At 51.4% G+C, this 19,805-nt stretch overlaps 7 protein-coding genes across 7 annotated transcripts; 3 read left to right on the top strand and 4 right to left on the bottom strand.

Annotated features, from left to right (window-relative positions):
* Positions 1 to 1,794: 1,794 nt before the first annotated feature.
* Positions 1,795 to 3,824, top strand: sidI (putative long-chain-fatty-acid-CoA ligase; the record flags this gene model as incomplete). Its single annotated transcript, XM_026773597.1, has 5 exons — positions 1,795 to 2,200; positions 2,258 to 2,555; positions 2,604 to 2,983; positions 3,040 to 3,369; positions 3,484 to 3,824. 5 exons carry the CDS (start codon positions 1,795 to 1,797, stop codon positions 3,822 to 3,824), a joined length of 1,755 nt encoding a protein of 584 aa, XP_026624625.1.
* A 1,794-nt stretch (positions 3,825 to 5,618) lies between these two features.
* BDQ94DRAFT_147054 (uncharacterized protein) lies at positions 5,619 to 6,441 on the top strand. The gene has a single exon (XM_026766946.1). The coding sequence runs from the start codon at positions 5,639 to 5,641 to the stop codon at positions 5,900 to 5,902; it is 264 nt and encodes an 87-aa protein (XP_026624624.1). The 5' UTR covers positions 5,619 to 5,638; the 3' UTR covers positions 5,903 to 6,441.
* A 154-nt stretch (positions 6,442 to 6,595) lies between these two features.
* Positions 6,596 to 9,301, bottom strand: BDQ94DRAFT_59086 (uncharacterized protein). The gene is made up of 2 exons (XM_026776125.1): positions 8,853 to 9,301; positions 6,596 to 8,743 (listed from the first exon to the last, which is right to left on the bottom strand). The coding sequence occupies exons 1-2, from the start codon at positions 9,055 to 9,057 to the stop codon at positions 6,810 to 6,812; spliced, it is 2,139 nt and encodes a 712-aa protein (XP_026624623.1). The 5' UTR covers positions 9,058 to 9,301; the 3' UTR covers positions 6,596 to 6,809.
* A 195-nt stretch (positions 9,302 to 9,496) lies between these two features.
* Positions 9,497 to 11,251, bottom strand: BDQ94DRAFT_147052 (metal homeostatis BSD2 family protein). Its single transcript, XM_026766945.1, has 3 exons — positions 11,053 to 11,251; positions 10,465 to 10,962; positions 9,497 to 10,399 (listed from the first exon to the last, which is right to left on the bottom strand). Exons 1-3 carry the CDS (start codon positions 11,074 to 11,076, stop codon positions 9,818 to 9,820), a joined length of 1,104 nt encoding a protein of 367 aa, XP_026624622.1. The 5' UTR covers positions 11,077 to 11,251; the 3' UTR covers positions 9,497 to 9,817.
* A 277-nt stretch (positions 11,252 to 11,528) lies between these two features.
* Positions 11,529 to 11,990, top strand: BDQ94DRAFT_172013 (ubiquinol-cytochrome c reductase complex assembly factor 2; the record flags this gene model as incomplete). The annotated part of the gene is made up of 2 exons (XM_026771877.1): positions 11,529 to 11,543; positions 11,628 to 11,990. The coding sequence occupies 2 exons, from the start codon at positions 11,529 to 11,531 to the stop codon at positions 11,988 to 11,990; spliced, it is 378 nt and encodes a 125-aa protein (XP_026624621.1).
* Positions 11,988 to 14,349, bottom strand: BDQ94DRAFT_59067 (3-oxoacid CoA-transferase). The gene is made up of 3 exons (XM_026776124.1): positions 13,923 to 14,349; positions 12,678 to 13,857; positions 11,988 to 12,620 (listed from the first exon to the last, which is right to left on the bottom strand). The coding sequence occupies exons 1-3, from the start codon at positions 13,983 to 13,985 to the stop codon at positions 12,307 to 12,309; spliced, it is 1,557 nt and encodes a 518-aa protein (XP_026624620.1). The 5' UTR covers positions 13,986 to 14,349; the 3' UTR covers positions 11,988 to 12,306.
* Positions 14,350 to 14,888: 539 nt separating this feature from the next.
* On the bottom strand, positions 14,889 to 19,756 carry BDQ94DRAFT_180336 (ubiquitin-specific protease UBP2; the record flags this gene model as incomplete). Its single annotated transcript, XM_026773596.1, has 12 exons — positions 19,370 to 19,756; positions 18,520 to 19,268; positions 18,261 to 18,468; positions 18,161 to 18,206; positions 17,716 to 18,110; positions 17,576 to 17,664; positions 16,984 to 17,521; positions 16,250 to 16,928; positions 15,774 to 16,194; positions 15,547 to 15,718; positions 15,016 to 15,489; positions 14,889 to 14,968 (listed from the first exon to the last, which is right to left on the bottom strand). Exons 1-12 carry the CDS (start codon positions 19,389 to 19,391, stop codon positions 14,889 to 14,891), a joined length of 3,873 nt encoding a protein of 1,290 aa, XP_026624619.1. The 5' UTR covers positions 19,392 to 19,756.
* Between the last annotated feature and the right edge of the window lie 49 nt (positions 19,757 to 19,805).

Below are 19,805 nucleotides of genomic sequence, written 5' to 3'. Positions count from 1 at the left end.
GCATACATAGCTCTTCGCTTCCTTGGTGCGGATCCACTCTGATGACTCCAACTGCTCGATAAGCTGAAAGTAGGTGTACGTACTTTGGATGTGAGGGATATTATCTGATCCGCGGTGGGTATTGGAAGGCATCCGGCTCTCCATATAGTGGTGCCATGGGAGATTTCTTCTGCCTGCTCACTGGGGCCTTCGGGGCTTGATGATAAGGTAATAAAATGTCAGAGACTGAGACCAGATTAAGAGCTAGCGGTGATGATTCAGGGTCCAGGCGATCCTTCCGCCTTGAAGTAATGAAAACCGATTCCGAGAGACACATGGGAGCGGAAGTACTCCGCTAGTTCAGCTCCATAATGTTGCTGTTGTTCGTGCTAGGTAGGAAGATCGGATGTTGCCGATAGACGCATCCCGGTACAGCTCAGGGTTTTGCGTAGCAATGCAGTCTTTGGGTTCCTGTTTTCTTCCAAAGCCACTCATTGTCTTCAAAAGTAGACAGTATCTAAGTAATGGTAGAATAATCAAAAGTGATGGTCGGGCATGCCTTCAATTTATCTGCTAGATGCTGGAAGCGGAGTGCAGTTCAATGGGAACGTTTTTATCTGCATAATGCAGGCTGTTATAGGTTCCCGTCGTCTACGCTCGGATGGATAGATGAATCAGTGTTAGGCCCGTATCGGGGACATGACTCAGGCACGAACAATTCTCGACATGCCCACCGTACTGTCCTCGGGATGAACAGTTGGCATTAATGCTCGATTAATTTGCGTAGTCAGGCAGAGAACAGTACAAACTGTTGGAAAAACAAGTATAGTGGTAAAAATTGATAATGGTGTCAGTTCCGCGCTTAATTCTCCTTTATGATGCAAGGTAAATGAAGGTATGAGTCGCACTAGCATTGACGTCTAGCGAGGCGTCGGTGCCTAACAGCGCTCCTGTCATCTCCCTTGCAGTAGGAGATTATATTGCGCTATAGAATTACTACCTAGGCTTCGAGCCAGAATACAACCATAAAGCCTTTCCAAGCAAGATGCACTTGCAGCTTAACGATGGCTGGTCTGGGGATGTAAGGGACACTCTTGATAGTGTTACTAAATGCAAATCTGGTTGTATGAGCGAGGGGTCATCAGCAGGTTGCCAAGTTCGCATGGAATTAGCAGGACTAAGTTGGACAACGTGCTGGGGGAAAGGACAAACAATGCTAAAGGGGAGAGGGTGGAACGGGTGGAAAGCAAAGCCCTGAACAGAGTTTTGCAGTCCCCGGTTAGAATCCACCCGCGTTATCTGATCCGGGCCTCGTTTCCAGCACACGCCAGAACACGGAAGCGATGGCATCAGCGGCGGCCTTAAGCGACGCTACGGCAAAGCTATTAATTAGTTTCTGCACCGCTCAGGACTCCTTGGCCGGTAAAATCGGGTTTGTAAAATGGCAGGATTCCCGGCACTTCCACCCCCCTCCAATGCACGCACTGGTCGTTGTCACACCCTGCAAATAAATATCTCAATGGCAAATTTTCTGACTGGGTCCAGGAGTGGAGATGACACCCGCCAGCTTTAGAGTAAAAGTTGCCCTATTGGGTACCGACAGCCGAAACGGCCAAGTTTCGGAACCACAGGAAGACGGATTCATCCTGTTGCAGACTAGTCGCAGGCAAGAAAAGGCCTGGAGTCGCGTAGGAGCGGGTACCGAGGTATGCCAGAGGCAGATAATATAAGTCTGGGACGAGATGCCCCGATCTGATAAGATCCCACGAGTTTTGCCCTGTCTCTCTCTCCCCTCCCCCGGCAAAAATATCCATCATGGCGACTGTCCGGCGTCTTCAGCAAACCCTTTCCCACTTTCAACCGCCTAAACCCACCCAGAAACTCTCAATTGTCCATGGTCCGACCGAGCCGGCTCTCCTGGACATCACTCTGGGTGAGCTTTTGACTCTGCAGAGCCTTCAGTATGGGGATTATGAGTGTCTGGTCTTCCCCTGGACGGGAACCCGCTGGACCTACTCTGACCTGAATGCGGAGGCCAACCGGCTGGCTCGCGGTCTTCTGGCCATGGGCATCAAGAAAGGCGATCGCATTGGCGTTATGGCTGGTAACTGCGAGCAATATATCTCTGTTTTCTTTGCCGCGGCCCGAGTGGGAGCCATCCTGGTGGTTCTGAACAACACTTATACCCCCAGAGAGCTCTACTATGCGCTGGACCACACCGGTTAGTAGAGCTTATCGCGCACATCCAGTAAGGTAATGCTGATTCACATGATTCTAGACTGTCGCGTGGTATTCATGACTCCTCGCATTGGGCGTCACGCTCTGGAAGACGTGCTGGCCGAACTGGGCCCACAGCCGAAGCAGAACGGCAAATCGGCCGCGCTGGAGGAGATCGTCATTCTGCGCGGAGAATACCAGAACTTCAGCACCTACAACGATGTCATTCAGCGGGGCGAGAAACTTCCTAACTCTGCTTTGCCGGATCGCGAAGCCGAATTGCGACCAGACGATGTGTGCAACCTTCAATTCACAAGCGGATCGACCGGCAACCCCAAGGCCGCCATGCTAACCCATCAGTATGTCCATGTTACTTGACTCTGTCGCATATGAGCTAACTTGTCTAGCAACCTGGTTAACAACTCTCGATTTATTGGCGACCGCATGGACCTTACCTCCTTCGACATTCTGTGCTGCCCTCCGCCCCTCTTCCACTGCTTCGGTCTGGTTCTGGGTATGCTCGCGGTAGTCACTCACGGCTCGAAGATCGTCTTCCCCAGCGAGACATTCGACCCCAAGGCCGTTCTTCACGCCATATCCGACGAGAAATGCACCGCACTGCACGGTGTTCCCACAATGTTCGAAGCGATCCTGAGTCTCCCCAAGCCACCCAACTTTGACACAAGCAACCTCCGCACGGGTATTATCGCCGGCGCACCGGTTCCTCGCCCATTGATGAAGCGTCTCTTCGAAGAGCTCAACATGACACAATACACCAGTAGTTATGGTGCGTTTTCCCTTTTTCATCTTCTGTTGTTATCGGCGCCCGCTAACACCATCTAGGCCTGACCGAAGCCTCTCCCACCTGCTTCAACGCCGTCACGACCGACACCATCGAGACACGCCTCACAACCGTCGGCAAGGTGATGCCGCACGCGCGAGCCAAGATCATTGACACACAAGGCAACATTGTGCCCGTAGGCGAGCGCGGAGAGCTCTGCATCGCGGGCTACCAACTGACGAAGGGATACTGGAACAACCCGGAGAAAACAGCGGAGACGCTAGTCACAGATGCAGATGGCACCACGTGGTTGAAGACCGGAGACGAGGCGATCTTCACGCCGGAGGGGCGTTGCTCAATCACGGGCCGATTTAAGGATATAATCATCCGAGGTGAGTCCTACCTTTATTTACAAACTTTGGCATTCACTTTGCATCATATTTGCAAACCCACCATATCATACATACATACCACCCGTATACTAACCATGATACACATAAACCCAGGTGGAGAAAACATCTATCCATTAGAAATCGAAGAACGCTTGGCAGCTCACCCAGCCATCGAAGTTGCATCGGTGATCGGCATCCCCGACGCCAAATACGGCGAAGTAGTGGGTGCGTTCATTGCCGTGGCGGCAGGATACGAGGATAAAAAGCCATCCGTGGAGGAACTGCGGAATTGGACACGAGAGACGCTGGGTCGGCATAAGGCGCCGCAGTATGTGTTTGTGTTTGGGGAGGAGGGCGTGGATCGCACAGTGCCGGTGACGGGGAGTGGAAAGGTGCGAAAGGTGGATTTGCGGAAGATTGCGGCGGGAGTGTTGGAGAGGAGGGGTGGTAACTAGCGATGATTATATTTTCTTGCTTAAGCTGAATACTTTGTATATAGATTGATTGAATACCCTGAATGATTCACAGTTATAGACAGTTTACAGTTACGGCTTTCTACTATCTACAGATACCCTGAAAAGATCAACAGGAACAGGAGCAGAAACAGGAGCTGACCTGCAGCAGATCAAATATGCATCCAACTGACACGCATAGAAAACACAAAAAGCGGAAAAATACAACCCCCACCATCCACACAAACTCTACTTAAAACCTAAATCCCTATGCAGAACAACCCCAACCAACTAATAGTCAGATACCGTAGATTGAGAAAGACGGAAGAAGAATCAGATTAGATAATCGCATCATCTAATCAGATGAAAAAAGAAAAAGTGAAGAAAACGGCGACGCGTCCTACTCTTCGGTTCCAGTCTGCCCCACCACACCTTTTCCCAATCACGAATATTATCTGTCTTGGCGCACACACACAAACACGAGCACAATTAATTTGTTGTTTGTGGTCTCCACTGCTCATTTACGAGCTGCAGAAAAAAGGCCGGTTTCGGGGGAGGATTTACCCACTCTGGTTCCTATCTTGCACGAGTCCTGGATTGGCAATGTTGTAAATAATGAAATGGAATTCCTACTTGAAGTTGGAGTCACTGGACGGTGTCTATAAGTTCTTTTGATTAGATGTTATGCTACGCAAAGCTGTAATGCGCAGGACATTATCAGTGTGCGAAGTGATTTTTCATCCAGAGTGGATTTGTAATGAGCGGGACATGAGATCCACTTAAATGCTCATGCCATGCCATGCCAGCCATGCCATGGATATTAATTCGGCCTAGACTAGGCAAGCTGTGCGTACTGCATAGTGCATACTGCAACTGCACGAGGTTTTAGCCGAATTAACTCCATGCTGCGGAGTTTAGCAGGGAGTGGGCTCGCAAGATAGAGCTGGGTTTGGATCTAATCTAATCATGAGATGCAACTGAGCATCTAATCTATCTTCATCTTGAGTTGAATTCCCCTCAAGTGATACTACATTAGAATATCACTGTTATTCTGTCGGTTTATGATAACTAACAAAAGCATATTGTGATCTATGTAGCTTGATCACTATACTTCCTGTACACATACACAAAGATATCTAAATATGAATCACACACGGAGATGCCCGCCATATCACCAGCACCTGTTTCGAATAGGTATACAGAGAGTCCCATGTAATCCTTGGAGATATCTGCAGCTACCCTACCGTCAAAAACAAAGCATACTTCCATCTCATTTGCAAAAAATGGAGACCCAAATACTTCCGATCATACTCCCAAACATACGTACGTATCTAACCAGTTCACCATGCTGTAAACAAAACAAGTAATTCCCAAACAATACCGTAACTAAACTCTCCAATACACGCCAAGCCGTAATGATTATCGGACCATCCTACCCTTTTCATCAGAAATATTTATTATTCGCCATGACCGAGGATTTTTCTCACTGGCGCGCTAACCCTTGATTTTTAGTTTTTTAGTGTCTCGTGGGATGCGCGACTATGGATTTTATTATGTCATAGGGGGCATTATTTGCATGTGGTTGACGCTAATCATTAGTGATTTATTGTTAGGCTGGATGCTAATGCTTTGTTTGCTACTATATTGAGTAGAGTATATCATATACATAGATTTAATGTGCTATGCACAATCCATAGATATGCCTTGTATACTATACCTTTTCACTTATAGCTAGCTACAAGAATAAAGATGACTTACCTACAACCTACTCCCCACAAATCATCCCAAAAGTCTACACTAGAACCAACCTAACCACCATGACTCACAAAAGACAAGCTGAACCCAACCCAACAAACCCCACTACACCCGGTGATCACCACCCATCCCAAGTACTCCATACTCGTACATATGTACCTAACCTCCATCCATCCCCTCATCCCCTAAGTACCCAGCATATGACCTCCCCTGCCAATAACATACCACCCGAAACCCCCTCCTGTACGGTCATCCAGAATTCCAAAGCATCTAACTGGCCGAAAAAGACAACTAAAGTAGTAAGTACTTACTCAACCTGCATATGAGATGGAAATAAGTGGGTGGATCTACACCCTCTCATCTCACTCACATCATGCTATCCATCCCATGTGCTCATCAGCTGAACATCCATCCATCGTCCTAGTCTATATACGAACTAATATGGAGTATACTCCGTACATACTTACCTAGACAGGACATGCAGTCCGAAATGGATATCTAATACTCTATCGTGATTGACTGCTTCACTCACCGATTCAGGGGGGGCGCTGGGCTCGGCATTCGGGTTTGTTGCTTTTTGTCGGACTTCTTGTGCCTTGCTTACTCTTGCTTGTTTCACTATTGGAGATGGTGTGATTGGTAGGTATCGAGGAAGTGGATTGGAAATGGGGGTGAATTCGTATTTTGCGACTTGCTTGCTAGCTTCTCTGCTTATTTGCGTGGAATTTGATTGGAGGGTTACGGGTACCTGGTGAGGGGTTTTTTGTTGGGCAGGATATAGAATTGAGGAGAATGGGGTAGTACCTAATAGTAATGTGGTTACCTGATGGGGAGTGGGTTTGCGAGAGGTAGTGGTGTAGATGATTCTATTTTGTAAGTTTTAGTAATTGGGACTGTGGGAGTGGGATGAATTGTTTTCAGCTAGTTGGGGGAGGTGGTAGGTGTGTTCCAGGGGTTAGGGTTTAGGTATCATGATGTTACTGTGAGTTGCCTGATGAGAACTGAGAATTCTATAGTATGTGGTAGTTGACATGCTCTATAGCAGCTAATCATTTTCAAGGTATATAAGTATATCAATTGCAATAACATATCATCAAATGCATATCGCTCAAATGCCCAAAACATCAATAGTATATCATATCATATCACAATCGCAAGATCCCAAACATATCCCACAACTCTCTAATGAATAACCACGACATGAACAATGCCATGGGTAGCTAAAAAGAATGCCTAACAACTCACTGCATAAACAGCCATACAAGCAGCAACAACCAAATCCAACATCTTAATCCCCTCATCTTCAATGATCAACTTGCCCAATTTCGCAGACTTCCCCCGTAACCCTCCGCCTGCGCGCTCCCGTGCAAGAGAAAGATCCAGACGGTCCTCACTCGGTGGCCGGCGCAGAAGTCCCGATTTCTCGCGCTCCTCGAGATCCCCGGCCCCGCTGCTCGTGCTGCTATTCGAGGGATTCCGTGTGTGGTGGCTAGAGCCGATATTCTCGCCAATTGAGGTGATACTGGCACCGGAGCGAGCGCGGGGCCGCGTATACTTGTTCGGGTTGAGGAGGCGGGCGAAAGAGTCGCGTTTCGAGGAGGGGTTTGCGGAGGTGGGAGTTTGTGGGGAGGAGAGGTAGGATTCCGTTGGGGGTGAGGTGGGATGATAGGATGCGTACGATGGAACGGGCTGGTGAAGGTGGCCGGTTCGAAATGGCGTGTTGAAGCGGATCTCGGCGACGGTGATGGCAGGGGGTTCGGGCGTGGAAGTCGGGTGGTGATGGTGGCTGCTGGCGTTGGGGAAGCCAGGGGTGGGTATCATGTGTTTGCATTTGAGGCTACGACCATTAACGCTCGTTGTAAACGTGCAGATGCCATTCCATGGCGAGTTGAAGGTGTAATAACCGCTCTTCAGCTTGGAGTGAGGAGGGGCATGCGGTTTCGTGGGACTGCCACTGGCAGTGCTGTCCAGGGAGGGACGACCCGGAAGGTCCAAGGAGCCTCGTGGCTCCTCTTGGAAGTATGGTCTTGAGACGCAGAGCTTGCGATGGAATCGTCGAGGCTGAGATGGCTCATTGGGGACGGAAGTAGGAGGTGGAAGATCGGCCAAATCAGCCAACGGATGTTTGGACGACGAGAACGAGATGGACTGTCCGCCTGGGAGATTTATCCCCAGACTCGCCAGAGAGAGGGGTTCGTTCTGCGCCGTGAATCGATTGTACCCCGGGGTGAGGATATCGATGTCGATGGGCCCACCGTCCATCCGGGGAGTCGACATGGTCGCAACATTCCACTGACTGCCATGCGTAGGGTCGCGACGAATCAAAGTGATATGAAAGCCCGGACGTTCGGGCACCACCCTGTCATGCGGCCTCTGGCGAGGTGACTGGCCCGGACTTCTCGCGGGACTCCTCGCGGGGCTCCTAGAGGGCGACCCTAGAAATGAATGCGATGGACTTCCATGAGCGGAATGCGGTCTAACCGGGGGTCGTCTTGAATCCAGACTCGCTCGACCTCCAGACATGGCATCATATTTCTCCTTCCACGTTTCCTGGCCCTTTGCCAGGTACCCCGACAGCGCAGTGCTCCATCGGTTGGCCCTCTTCGCCGGCAGCGGGTCTAGAGGCGGTCCTAACACGGGCTCTTCTCTCGGAACAGCAGGCAATGGCCGCGAAGGGCGCGCAGCCATGGGATCTTCCAGCGGCATGGACTCGAGAACGGGGTCACGATTGACCGGCGCGAAAGGCGGGGTGACAGGGTTGTATTCATTCGCATGAGCAGGGCCCTGGAAACTCGGACGCGGAGGCAGGGCAGGGCGCTGCAGGTCTGGATTCAACGGCGAGGACGCTCCCTGCGACTGCCAGGAAGTCGGGCGAGGGCGCGCAGGAGGAGGTGCGGTCGCATCGACCTTGGGCGCGCTCGCGCCAGGAACAGGCTTGCGCCGGACATTGTTCAGTCGCGCAAACTCGCGCGAAGGCAGAGGAGCCTCCGCCTCGTCTCCAAGGGCTTCTTTCCGCAACCTAGCCTCCTCTTCGCGCTCCTGTTCGTATTCCTGGAGCAAGACATCATCCTCTGGGGTGGCGACGTGCAAATAGTATAGGGAGGAATTAATGGCTTCGGCAGAGACGCTGGACTTGGTAGCGGGTTTCAAGGGGGTGAGGAAGACATCTAAAGGACGGGAGAAAACAAGGGTCAGTTGATCTATCATATGCATGTTTGGTGCCACCGCTTCTGCGGGGCATTCCTGAGCGATCGGAATGGCAGGTGAACGACATACCTCGACTGCCTGGGACTCGCACGATATACAGCACCAACGGATCCAACCTCTTCTGGGTAGGATTGCGCGGATAGGCTGGGGGATTGGATGCAATTGCGGTGATGGAGGACAGCGAGCGAGCCTCGACGGGGGCTTTGGGGAGACTCGGCGGCGAGGCGGCCATCGGGGCGGAATCCCCATCCCCCGCGGCGTCAACCTTGGTCATGGAGAGAGAGAGGCGGGGGGAGATGTCACGGGGAGGTGAATGTGAACGGAATTAGAATGGGCATGAGGAGAAGAAGAGCGAGATGGAACCACTGGTGATTTTACAAGGGGAAAAGACAAGAAAGGAAGGGGAAGAAGGAGAGCGGAAGACAAGAAGATCAACGCGGAGAAACCGGAGAGACCGCCAAGACGATCAGCATCGGGCAGCAAGTTCAAGCAGAACAATAGACTGAGGATTGCGAAACAGGTACACCGGGGCGACGGGGAACATCCCCAGTCGCAGGGCCGACGATCTTCAGCGGCGACGCTTCCATTCAAGGGTCCCGAAAATAAGGCTGCCTGCTGAAGGCAAATCGGAACGAGGCAACACCCAATTGGCCCAGATGTCTTAAAACGGTCTACTACGAGGAAAGTCGTACAGACACAAGCAATTGAAGGGATCAAAGTCGAAATGTTCCACTTGGATTCACTTGCCAAAGGTATCTCGCAAACAAGATAACAAGGTATTCTAGACTACAGGTCCGGTAACTCGTGCAATAGCTGGAGCCGACCACGATGTGTAAATGGTGGAAAAAAAGGAAATAACGAAAGATGAACCCGGTCAAACGATAGGCTACCAATGCTCTGCAGGCTCCCATCCATCCTACCATTGGATCGTAGGGCCGATTATAAGAATAACGAAAACGTGCAAAGGAAGGAAAATGAACTCCGTATGCTCCCAAGTGAACTGTACCCAGACCAGACCAAGATTCCCATATTCCCTAGACAACCGTCTCCGATCGCTCGCCCTCTGCAATGACCGGAACGCTAAGCCCACGCTCAGGACTCTGCAACACCAGCTGCTCGTGACGGCGTGCCCGCAGGAAATCGCTGATAGCTCGAATCAGAATGAACCACCCAACAATCATTAGGACGTATGAAATCCATTCGCTCGTGGTGATAGAGGACACAGCACCGCCTCCACCATCACCACCCGCACCACCATCAACGTTATTCGGATCGAAATTATGGCTGTTCGGGTCCGGTGGTGTTACATAATCGGCGCCTCCTTCATCTGACCCCTTCGACTCACTACCACCTTTCATGTAGAAGCCATACTGCACCAGCGTGAGACCGAGACCAGCCCGGCTGCCGTTCTTGGCTGCATGCGTTGTGTGAAGCAAGTAGGTCAAGAGGAACCCAACCAACTGGAACGACATAGAGATCATAGCATTCCAGACAAACGAGAAAATCGATCCAACCGGCAGTCCATCCACAAACACTTCGTCCGAAGAGATACCCGGTGCGAGAATTGTTGTTTCCCAATACGGCGGTGTAGCATCTGCGGCGGCCTCCTCGTAGGACTATAGAACAGCACATAATCAGCAAACATTATTCCATCGCAAATTCCCCCAAGAAATCAACCTACCGGAGGTAAATCCTCATTCTTCTCCCCGCGCTCCGGCTTAGCCGCCAGATTAGCAAAGACACCATCGTTCGACGAACTGATCACCCGGCCCGCTCCCGAGCTGGGGGTACTGAAGGACGGCAGAATCGTTTGCCGTCGAGGAAGACCTCCACCGATGCGCGAATCGCCAGACTGTTGCTCTGAGCCGCTTGAAGAAGAAGACGCAGCCGCAGCGGCGCTGCTGGTGTCCGCCACCGGGCGGGAATCCGGCTGAGCCCGCATTAAGCGCTGACGATCGTCGGGCTCGTCATCGGACTCGGAGTCGCTGCCATCACCAAAAGCATCTGCCAGGGTTTGGTCTGCATGGTCTCTTTGGGGATCGTCGTGGAGAAGGCGTCTAGATGATGGGGAGGAGGAACGAGAGTGGAATGAGGGAGGCGGGGAGGAAGGTGTCGGTCGGAGAGGGATAGAGGAGTGTGACTGGAGGGTATCATCGTCGTCTTCATCGCGGGCGTTGACCTATATAGAGACCCATGTATCAGTACTTTCTTTTTCTGACAACCAGATGCCGACCCGACGGCTTCTATCAGGAACGTGGGTGCCTCATACCCGTTGATAACGCTGCGAGCTCATGACGAGCTGAGCGAGCGGGAAACCGGGAAAGAGCGGAGTAAAGGATGGTGGGGACGAAACAAAAGAAATCAACGGCGTCGGAAGTAGATATTAGAGGAGGGACAATAAAAGGAGGCGCAAAGAACGTGGATGGGACTTTGAGGGGGGGAGTTTCAAAGGAGATGGGAAGGAGACGATCAGCTGGAGATGACGAGAGGAGAGAAGTCCAGGTCAGGCAATAAGGCAGCAGCATCAATCAGCATGCGGTGGCTGAGCCGGATTGCCGCGTCCGGATTACCGCCCGTGACCGTGACCGCCTTGCCGCCTCAGGCAGTTCCGCTGATTTTCGAGCTGCATCTACATCTACAATCTAGACAGACACCTTGAACAGTATCTCTTAACGCTTTACTCTTTATCGACCTTCTTAACCTTCGCACTACGCTCACACAAATCTCATCCACAGATAGCCTACCATGGCATCCAACACAGTACGTCCACCCTCACCACCCAAACCCAAACTCTCTTCAATCCCACCTCTTCTGCATCACCAACTAACTCAAAAACACCCACAGCAACGAATTACCACCCTCCTCAAACACTGGCCAACAGATAAAGTGCGACCCTCATCCGTCTCCGTCCAGAACTATCTCCAAGCCTGCCTCCTCCCCTCATCCACCGAACAAACCTCCCAGAAACAGCCCCAACAAGAAGGCCAATTACAGAAAGTCAACATTGACGAGAAATCACTCAACGCGCTATCCTCACTCCTTGAAGACCGGTACGCGAGACGGTACCCCCTGTCGCCGAGGTTGCGCAGACCAGCGAGTAACCCAGATCATTATGACAATGTGATTCGGGAGTTTGATGAGGCGCCGGATAGGGATTGGATGGGGAGGTTGAAGAAGAGGTTGGGTGGGTTGTTGAGGTTGAAATAGGCTGTATATGGAATTCAGAGGGCGCTTGGGGGAGAGGAAGGGAGAGTGATGGTGGCCACCTTACTTATGGTGTTGTATTAGTACTATGGGATGGCATGGGAGAAGCTTTGGATTACAAAAATATGGTTCAGGTTCTTGGCTTGTACTTTACGACCTTGTATATATAGTGTAACTTTGGGTGAAGAAATTGGTATCTGTTCAATGGCATTATTTTCGGTTATGGCGTGGCATATATGGTGTTTGGGAAATCAGGTCAGTTGTCGAAATGACAACGCCGGGCTATACAGAACTGCAGTGAATATCATGTCAATCTGATCTACAGCATCGGCTTGACATCATCAGCCACCTTGAAGGGTGCCTCCGTCTTGCTCCGCACCTCATCCACGGTGACTCCATCGGCCAGCTCAACCAGTGTCAGTCCATTTGTGAAGTCGACGTCGAACACGCAGAGCTCAGTGATGATCCGGCTGACGCAAGTCTTTCCGGTCAAGGGGAATTCGCACTGCTTCACGATCTTAGGGCCGCCCTTCTTATCCGTGTGCTCCATGGTCACCACCACCTTGGTGGCGGAGGGGTTCGATACGAGGTCCATAGCTCCACCGAAGCCCTTGATCTTGCCAGGCAGCATCCCTAACAAACTTCGTCAGCCAGACAATCTTCAGAACGCATTGTATAAGTTCCACTTACAGTTTGCCAAGTCACCCCGGGCACTGACTTGCATCGCGCCCAAAATAGTCAGATCGATCCGTCCCGAACGGATCATACCGAAGGATTCATCACTACCGAAGCAAGCAGCTCCAGGCAGCAGCGTGACTGTCTCCTTGCCAGCATTGATGAGATCGGCGTCCTCCTGTCCCTTCTGAGGGTAAGGACCCAGACCCAGGATGCCGTTCTCAGACTGCAGCATGACTTCCACAGAGGGATCGACAAAGTTAGGTGCCAGCATGGGCATGCCAATGCCCAAGTTCGCATACATCCCGTTCTTGAACTCCTTCGCCGCACGACGAACGATACGCTCGCGCTTAGCAGCAGTATCACCCTTACCTAGGGCAGCTGCCTCCTCGCCCTCTTCCTTGGCGAAAGTATACTTCTCAATGTTCTTGGGGGCTGTGCTCTGAATCACCCTCTTGACATAGATACCCGGCAGATGAATAGCAGCGGGCTCAATCTCGCCCGGCTCAACAATGTGCTCCGCCTCGACGATCGTCATCTTCGCATTGCGGCCCATGGCACCATTGAAGTTAGCCGCAGCATAGCGGAACTGGCAGTTGCCCAACTTATCGGCCTTCCAGGCCTTCACAAACGCATAGTCACCCTTGATCGCTTCCTCCATGACGTAGCTCTTCTTATCAAAGACCTTAACATCCCTGGGCTCACTGTAGAGCGCAACAGTCCCATCAGAGTTATGCTTCAGAGGCAACTCGCCCGTCTGCACAACGGTACCACAGGCCGCAGGGGTATAGAAAGCCGGGATGCCCGCACCACCGGCACGACAACGTTCCGCCAAGGTACCCTGGGGGGTCAACTCGAGCTCAATCTCTCCAGTCAGGTACATGCGCTCGAAAGTCTTGTTCTCGCCCACATAACTAGCAATCATCTTCTTGATCTGCTTGGACTGGAGAAGGAGACCGAGACCCGCTCCGTCCACACCGGCGTTGTTACTGACAACTGTCAATCCCGTGATGGAGGGATTGGCGCGCACCGCGCTGATCAGGGTGTCTGGAACACCGGAGAGACCGAAGCCACCAGCCAATAGTGTCGAGTTGGACTTCATGTCTTTGATTGCGAGGTCTGCGGAGGAGACAACCTTGTTGATTTCGGGTCGTCGAATACTGCTGGAGAAAGCACGTGCGAGAAATCGTTGGTGCTGGAACAAGTGCGTTTGTCAGAACCATCATTCCCATGTAAATACAGGACATATGGAATCCTTACCTTGCTAGGATCAGCGGAGAACTGCCGCGCAAGGCGCAGACATGTCGCCACTTGTGACGGCATGATGGACCTCGAGTAGATGTATATATGTATACAGTTTCAATTAGTTACAATGGCGATCAAATTGCGCGAGGGCCGTTGGGGTCCAGAGCTGACAATCACCCCCAAGATACAAAACTGAAGAATGAAGGTATTAGAGGAACATGAAGGAAGCGGAGAAGGGCAGGTTATATGAGGAATGGATAAGGACGGCCACATGCGGAGTTGCGGAACACCAGCCGCCATGCCGCCTTCCCCGGAATTCTCCCCGCACTTGTGCTGCCAACACACATGACTTGTACTAAGGAGATTGGACCCTTTGACTTAGCCTATTTCGCGCACCTCAATGATGGGAATGTAGATATTTAATCTCTACGAACTAGTAAACCTCATTTGCCTGCGTCTGTGAAGGTCTTCTGGTGCAATGGCCTCAGTCCCATGCATGTACATGCGACCGTCAGCCAGCCTGCAGGGCAGCTCCTCCCCCACTTGTGCTGCCGACTGTCGTTCCGATCCCGATCCGCGGCCCGCTTCGGACCCGCCGCCGATGTCATGACTAAACTGACTGTCACTGTAACAAGAGATAGATAGATTGGGTTGTTTCTATCTGAAAGGGACGCACGGCAGCAAATGGCATGGTACATTATCATCAAATATCATGATGGAGGACATCACCTGCTATGTACAGGAAATCATGACAACATCTCCGCTAGCGCATGCACAAAGGATATCGTCAGAAAAGTTACACGCCCGCACAAATCAAACGGAACAGCAATATCATCACAAGAATAGCCCGTATTCTCGCAGTCTTCCCCGCCTCATATCATCCAACTCTATAGTCTTCGCTCGATCATGATGGCCAATCCTGCGTTCTACCGCTACAGCTGTATAGTAGGCGTTCCCTAGAAGTCCGGACCTAGTATGGATTCAGCCTCCTTCATCGCCCAGGCCCTTGCGTTTGAGTGGATTCATTGTCGAGTCTCGGACCGGCGGCTTGACCTCTGCGCCTACCACCTCACATGATCTAAGTCAGTGCTTGTCTTCGGTGGCCAACCCCAAGCTGTCTTGCCGTGTCCCGCATTGGCATCGTCTTTAGCCTCCGTCATGGGGTGATCGACTACCGTACCTGATCCGTTCTGGTCCGTCCAGATTTCGTCGTACGCTGGTGGATTCATGTCCATATCTTCATTGGTACTCGCCGTGGAAGCTTCCAAGATTTCCCTGCAGACCGGGTTGGCGAGCCGATCCTTCATCGCGTCGTTGACGTATACCAGGAAGTATGGCGTGGGCGGGTTGGGCTGTCCCTCGTCCTTGAAGATCTCGTCCAGGTTGTTTACTTCGGTGACATAGTTGTCATTGTATTTTCTCCAGACGTTCCGTTCGAAGTCGAAGATGTAAATGTAGTAATGGCCGAAGGAAACGGACCCGTGGTGGACGAACACGGCATACAGGCGATAGGCGAGGTACTTGTAGTCGGCGAACTGAGCGGAGATCTTGTCCTGGGTCTCCTGGATTTGGTTTTCGACATCTGTCTCAGGTCAGCGCCCACGTACCAGAGGCCGAATCTTGGGACGCGAGGACGTACAGTTCAAGTCAGCCTTTGCGATTTGAGAAAGCTGATCAACCTCGGTGATTATTTGCGTGTCAAAGTCAATCGCGTCCTCTGCATAATCGGGCTCTTCTCTCATAGCTGCCAAATCTTCGAGTACTTCCTTAGCGCTGTTGAGTAATCCCGCCGTATCCATGCCGTCGGAATCCTAGATTGAGAATTAGATGTCTGCGCTCACAACAAACGATGCGGTCGCAACCTACCACTTGGCGCAGTAACTCCGCGCGGCGCATCTCGAGCTCTCTGAGCGAATTTTTCCATTGCCAGCACTGCTGTCGCCGGTCCAGGAACTGGGGTTGTTGCGAGTCCATGTATCGGTCGAGATAAATCGTCTCCTTCAATCCAAGATGGTGAGTGGATTTAAAAGAGCGCTTCGTCGTGGGGTCAAACTGGACACGCTGAACCTGGATCTGAAGCACTGGCGGGAGCTTGCTGATAGCACCATACTGCTCAGCCACCGAGTTCTCCACATTCACCTTCTGTACGTCAAAGGCACCGTCAATGGCTGCATAAATGTCGCGCGGGCCAGTTGCAACATCGATTTTGATGTCACACCACCACTCTTCTTTCGACCGGACGCCTTTTTCTGAGGCAATATAAGATCGGGTTCGGCCGTAAAAAAGACTACAGACAAGGCGTCAGTCTTGAAATAATCGTGCCCAAAAGGCCCCTAACTTACTCTTTCACTTGATCAATTTGCTCACCTTCCGGAGAATGAGCAATGGGCCGAATCGCACATTGGCTTTGGAAAAGCACGTTGTTGATGACCTCCGTCACATCCTGCTGCGCTCCGATCTCTACCTCTTCTATAAGCTGCTTCTGGGGGTCAACTTGCGGGGTGGGCCGCGGAGGCACTGGCGGTGGTCGATTGGAAGGTTCGACATTGTCTATGGGTGTTGTATCGCCGGGGGACCCTATGTCAGCGGAATCAGAACTTGGCTCATTCTGCACGTCATTCAGGTCCAGATCAGTCGGTGGCTCGTTCTCTTTATCGTCAACCGGGGGAGCTTTGATGTCATTCTTGACACCATCAGAGACAAGTGTGGCCTCGCTATCGACATCGCTAACTGTTGAGCGCTTGATCACCTCGCTTTCGGTAGCCGCCTGGTTCTCCGTCTCATTCTCTACTTGCTTCTCCGGAATCGGTTGCGGCGGCCCAAGAGGTCCTAGTACCGGCATGCCGTTGATTTCACCTAAGGCACCGGCGGGCCTGTACGCGGAGATTGTAGACCGACGACGTATCGCTGCTTCGTTGGAAGGACTGATCAATGTCAACCGCGCCAACTCCCGGCCCGGCGTGACATGAGAGGATGGCGAAGTAATCATGTCGGAAAAGAGCGTCCGTAATTCTCTGAGAACTATATAGAATCAGCGTTAGTTATGCGGTAAATCAAGTGAAATACTGCTACTTACACCTTTGTGAACGTTCCACCTCCTTCTTGGAAACCTTGCGAGATCCCACCTGTTTCTTGCTCAGGCTCTCATCAGTCAACTCCATCTTGAAGCTCTCAAAATCCAAGACCATCTCCCTGTACGGGCGCACAGAGAAATAGAATTGTAGTAGACTATTGAGATAGCATGTGTTGCCGATGTTCTGCAATCCAACAGGCCATTCCGAGATATTACGGTCCGGCTTTGTATCATCACCAGAGACCATACTGCTTAGCAGAGTGCTATCCTTGTCTTTAGCAATTATACGCAAGGCTTGGTTGTACGTTTCAGCCTGTCCCGGAGCTTCGTCGACGCAAATCGTATAAGCTGCCATGATTGCTGCTTCATCAACCGTACGATCGGGGATTTGAAGAAGCCGGTAGGCATCCCCGATATCCATCTCACCGGCTGTCATCTCGCCAGTCCTGACGAAGTGTCGAAGAGCATCCGATTTCCGCGCCTCCGCAATGAATTCAACGGCGCGGCGCGCGAGATCCCTGCTTGATGGAGTGTCGTTGACCTAGAAAGAACATTAGCGCACATCTACACAAACTCATAATCGGCAGCGCTGTACCTTAGCTGTATACATGGCCATAATAAAGTCGTCGCTTGTTTCCTCGCTGACGCCAAGGTAAACTTGGGCTTGCTCAACAGTTGCCACTCCTTTACCCTGTTAGCTGCGGACTTCAAACGCTCGTCGTAAGGAGATCTCACTATCTTCAGCCGCTGACTTAATGCGCTCACTACGCCTGCTGTCGCCTATCTTCCACAGTTCTCTGCGTGATTCTGTCTCCTGAGTGGTGGAGCTCAAGTAAGCATGGAAGGTCCCAATGATGCTGTCCTCAGTAAGCCGCGGGTCGTCGTGTGTTAAACCGAAGTACTTGTAAGCATTGATCACGTCGTCATCAGTGTACTTGCCGTCGGCATAAGCCACCTGAACTGCTTGATCAATGGCGTCAGCTTCGTAGCCCCCTCTAAGGCTACCTATCGCCTTGAGGCATTTCAGGTATGTAGGCATGCGACCAGGGTCTACGGCGACCTGGCGATTGAACGCCTCAATAATCAATTGCGCAGACATATCTTCCACGACGCCCAGATCTTCATAGTAACTACACCTGCATCAGTCCACGTCAATAGGTCAAGCTTGTATAGTACGTACGGAGCAGGGGGCATTTCAAATGTGTCGACATTGAGAGCCTTCTGGTCTTAAAGAAGCTTGGTAAGCATGCAGCCTCCGAAAGAGTGATTATTTGACCTACAGTCTAATGCTTCCAGAGCATTCAAGAGGTCATCCCTTGCTATCTTGTTTGAGAAATCCACCTGATGGCCTTTCTTCTCAAGCACTGGCCGCTGCTCGATGAGTACAGCAAGCTCATGTAGAACATCATCGAGGAAGATTTTGAGTTGATCCTGGTAGGGGATTTCCGCCCAGGCGTTGGGGCGCGGGGGCTCCCAAAAACCTTCATTCTATATAGAGTTAGGCCATGATATTGCAGCAATCGGCAGACATGTACAGACCTTGACGGAGAAACCCAAAAATTCTAACAGGTCTTTGCAAGGCTTCCCTTCAACACCGAAGCACGTTATGAACCTCTTGTTAATCGCTGATATAGATTTATTCTGTTGACTGGGATTGAAGGCATTGCTGATATATGCGTGCAAGTTTTCCAAGACATTGATGGGCTGCGGCCGGGCTATCCCTTCCAGGCGCTCGGGGTGTGTTTGAATCGCCTCATCTGCTCGCTGCTGCAGCAACTCTGGATCTGTCAAGAGTTGTACCCATTCTGGATGGAGCACAGGAGAGACAATTCTGACGGACACTGTCGCTGGACAAGTGAGGTAGGAGCAGTCATAATGGAATGTCTCCGCCACCTGGCCCTTGGGTGTGATTTCTTCTGCCGATGCACCTCCTCTCTGCCTCCCTGACTTATAAACCAGATGGTGTATGTGTCCCGGCAAACTCTGGCTGCCGATCCCAGGTGTCGATGTCACGACCAGCTGTAGATGGTATCGGCACTTGGAGCATATCGCTGATACTTTGGTGGGGTTGCCTGAGCTGCTTCTCTGCTCTGGTTTTGGTAGGAAGCTCTGTTTCGACTTGATCACACAAGTATGACGGCATGCTGAAGGCGATATGAATTCTGATGGTCCAATATAGTGATCGGGGAAGACCGGGGGGACCTCCGACAGCAGGTTGCGGCCGGAGCCTGGAGGATGGACAGGGTCATAGTCGTGGATATCTTGCACAAGACGTGGGGCAGTCTTGCCTAGAAGACGAAGAAACCATCATCAGTTCAGATGCGCATTCACTGCAGATACTCCGGACTCCGAAAAAGTGATCCGGATTCAAGGGGACTGTGATGCATACCAGGCTTCAGCGGAGACGACATGAGTAGGCTCTTATGAGCTCACAGTTGTCGGCGAACCTTAGCAAAGGAACTCTAAAGCTATCTGTGAGGTTATTCACATAAAGTCTGTAATTTAAACAATGGATAACGACGCGACTCTCTTGCAGGGATGATCCACGTTATCGTATTGAACACATTCGATTCTATTGGAAACAGAAAGCTGGACCGTTAGATCGTCTCAACAGCGGGGAGTCACCGCAGCAAGTGAGGCAGAGCAGGCGGCAAGTTCCCAGCGAACGACCTGCCACTCTCAACACGAACAGCTTAAGAAACAACAAAAGACGACCACCGAGCGTGCAGGAGGTGATAGAGAGCGATGCCCGCACGCCAAGGGAGAAAATGGAGAGTTTTGGGCATAGATCAGATGCTCTGGTCAAACGGACTGGGAAAGCTGGG

Source organism: Aspergillus welwitschiae, assembly GCF_003344945.1.
Source record: "Aspergillus welwitschiae strain CBS 139.54b unplaced genomic scaffold BDQ94scaffold_23, whole genome shotgun sequence".
In the NCBI taxonomy this organism is placed as follows: Eukaryota; Fungi; Ascomycota; class Eurotiomycetes; order Eurotiales; family Aspergillaceae; genus Aspergillus; species Aspergillus welwitschiae.
The sequence above is the reverse complement of the archived record's forward strand: the minus strand, read 5'-3'. Positions and strand labels throughout refer to the sequence as shown.

What these genes read in the sequence shown, in the direction of transcription:
- BDQ94DRAFT_147054 (XM_026766946.1), top strand. Translation starts at nt 5,639, where the DNA reads ATGACTCACAAAAGACAAGCTGAACCCAACCCAACAAACCCCACTACA.
- BDQ94DRAFT_59086 (XM_026776125.1), bottom strand. Translation starts at nt 9,057, where the DNA reads ATGACCAAGGTTGACGCCGCGGGGGATGGGGATTCCGCCCCGATGGCC. An exon ending in GCGAGTCCCAGGCAGTCGAG is followed by an intron (nt 8,744 to 8,852) that starts GTATGTCGTTCA and finishes CCCGTCCTTTAG; the next exon opens with ATGTCTTCCTCACCCCCTTG.
- BDQ94DRAFT_147052 (XM_026766945.1), bottom strand. Translation starts at nt 11,076, where the DNA reads ATGAGCTCGCAGCGTTATCAACGG. An exon ending in GCTCGCAGCGTTATCAACGG is followed by an intron (nt 10,963 to 11,052) that starts GTATGAGGCACC and finishes GTCTCTATATAG; the next exon opens with GTCAACGCCCGCGATGAAGA. An exon ending in AGAATGAGGATTTACCTCCG is followed by an intron (nt 10,400 to 10,464) that starts GTAGGTTGATTT and finishes GCTGTTCTATAG; the next exon opens with TCCTACGAGGAGGCCGCCGC.
- BDQ94DRAFT_59067 (XM_026776124.1), bottom strand. Translation starts at nt 13,985, where the DNA reads ATGCCGTCACAAGTGGCGACATGTCTGCGCCTTGCGCGGCAGTTCTCC. An exon ending in TCTCCGCTGATCCTAGCAAG is followed by an intron (nt 13,858 to 13,922) that starts GTAAGGATTCCA and finishes CACTTGTTCCAG; the next exon opens with CACCAACGATTTCTCGCACG. An exon ending in CCGGGGTGACTTGGCAAACT is followed by an intron (nt 12,621 to 12,677) that starts GTAAGTGGAACT and finishes GAAGTTTGTTAG; the next exon opens with GGATGCTGCCTGGCAAGATC.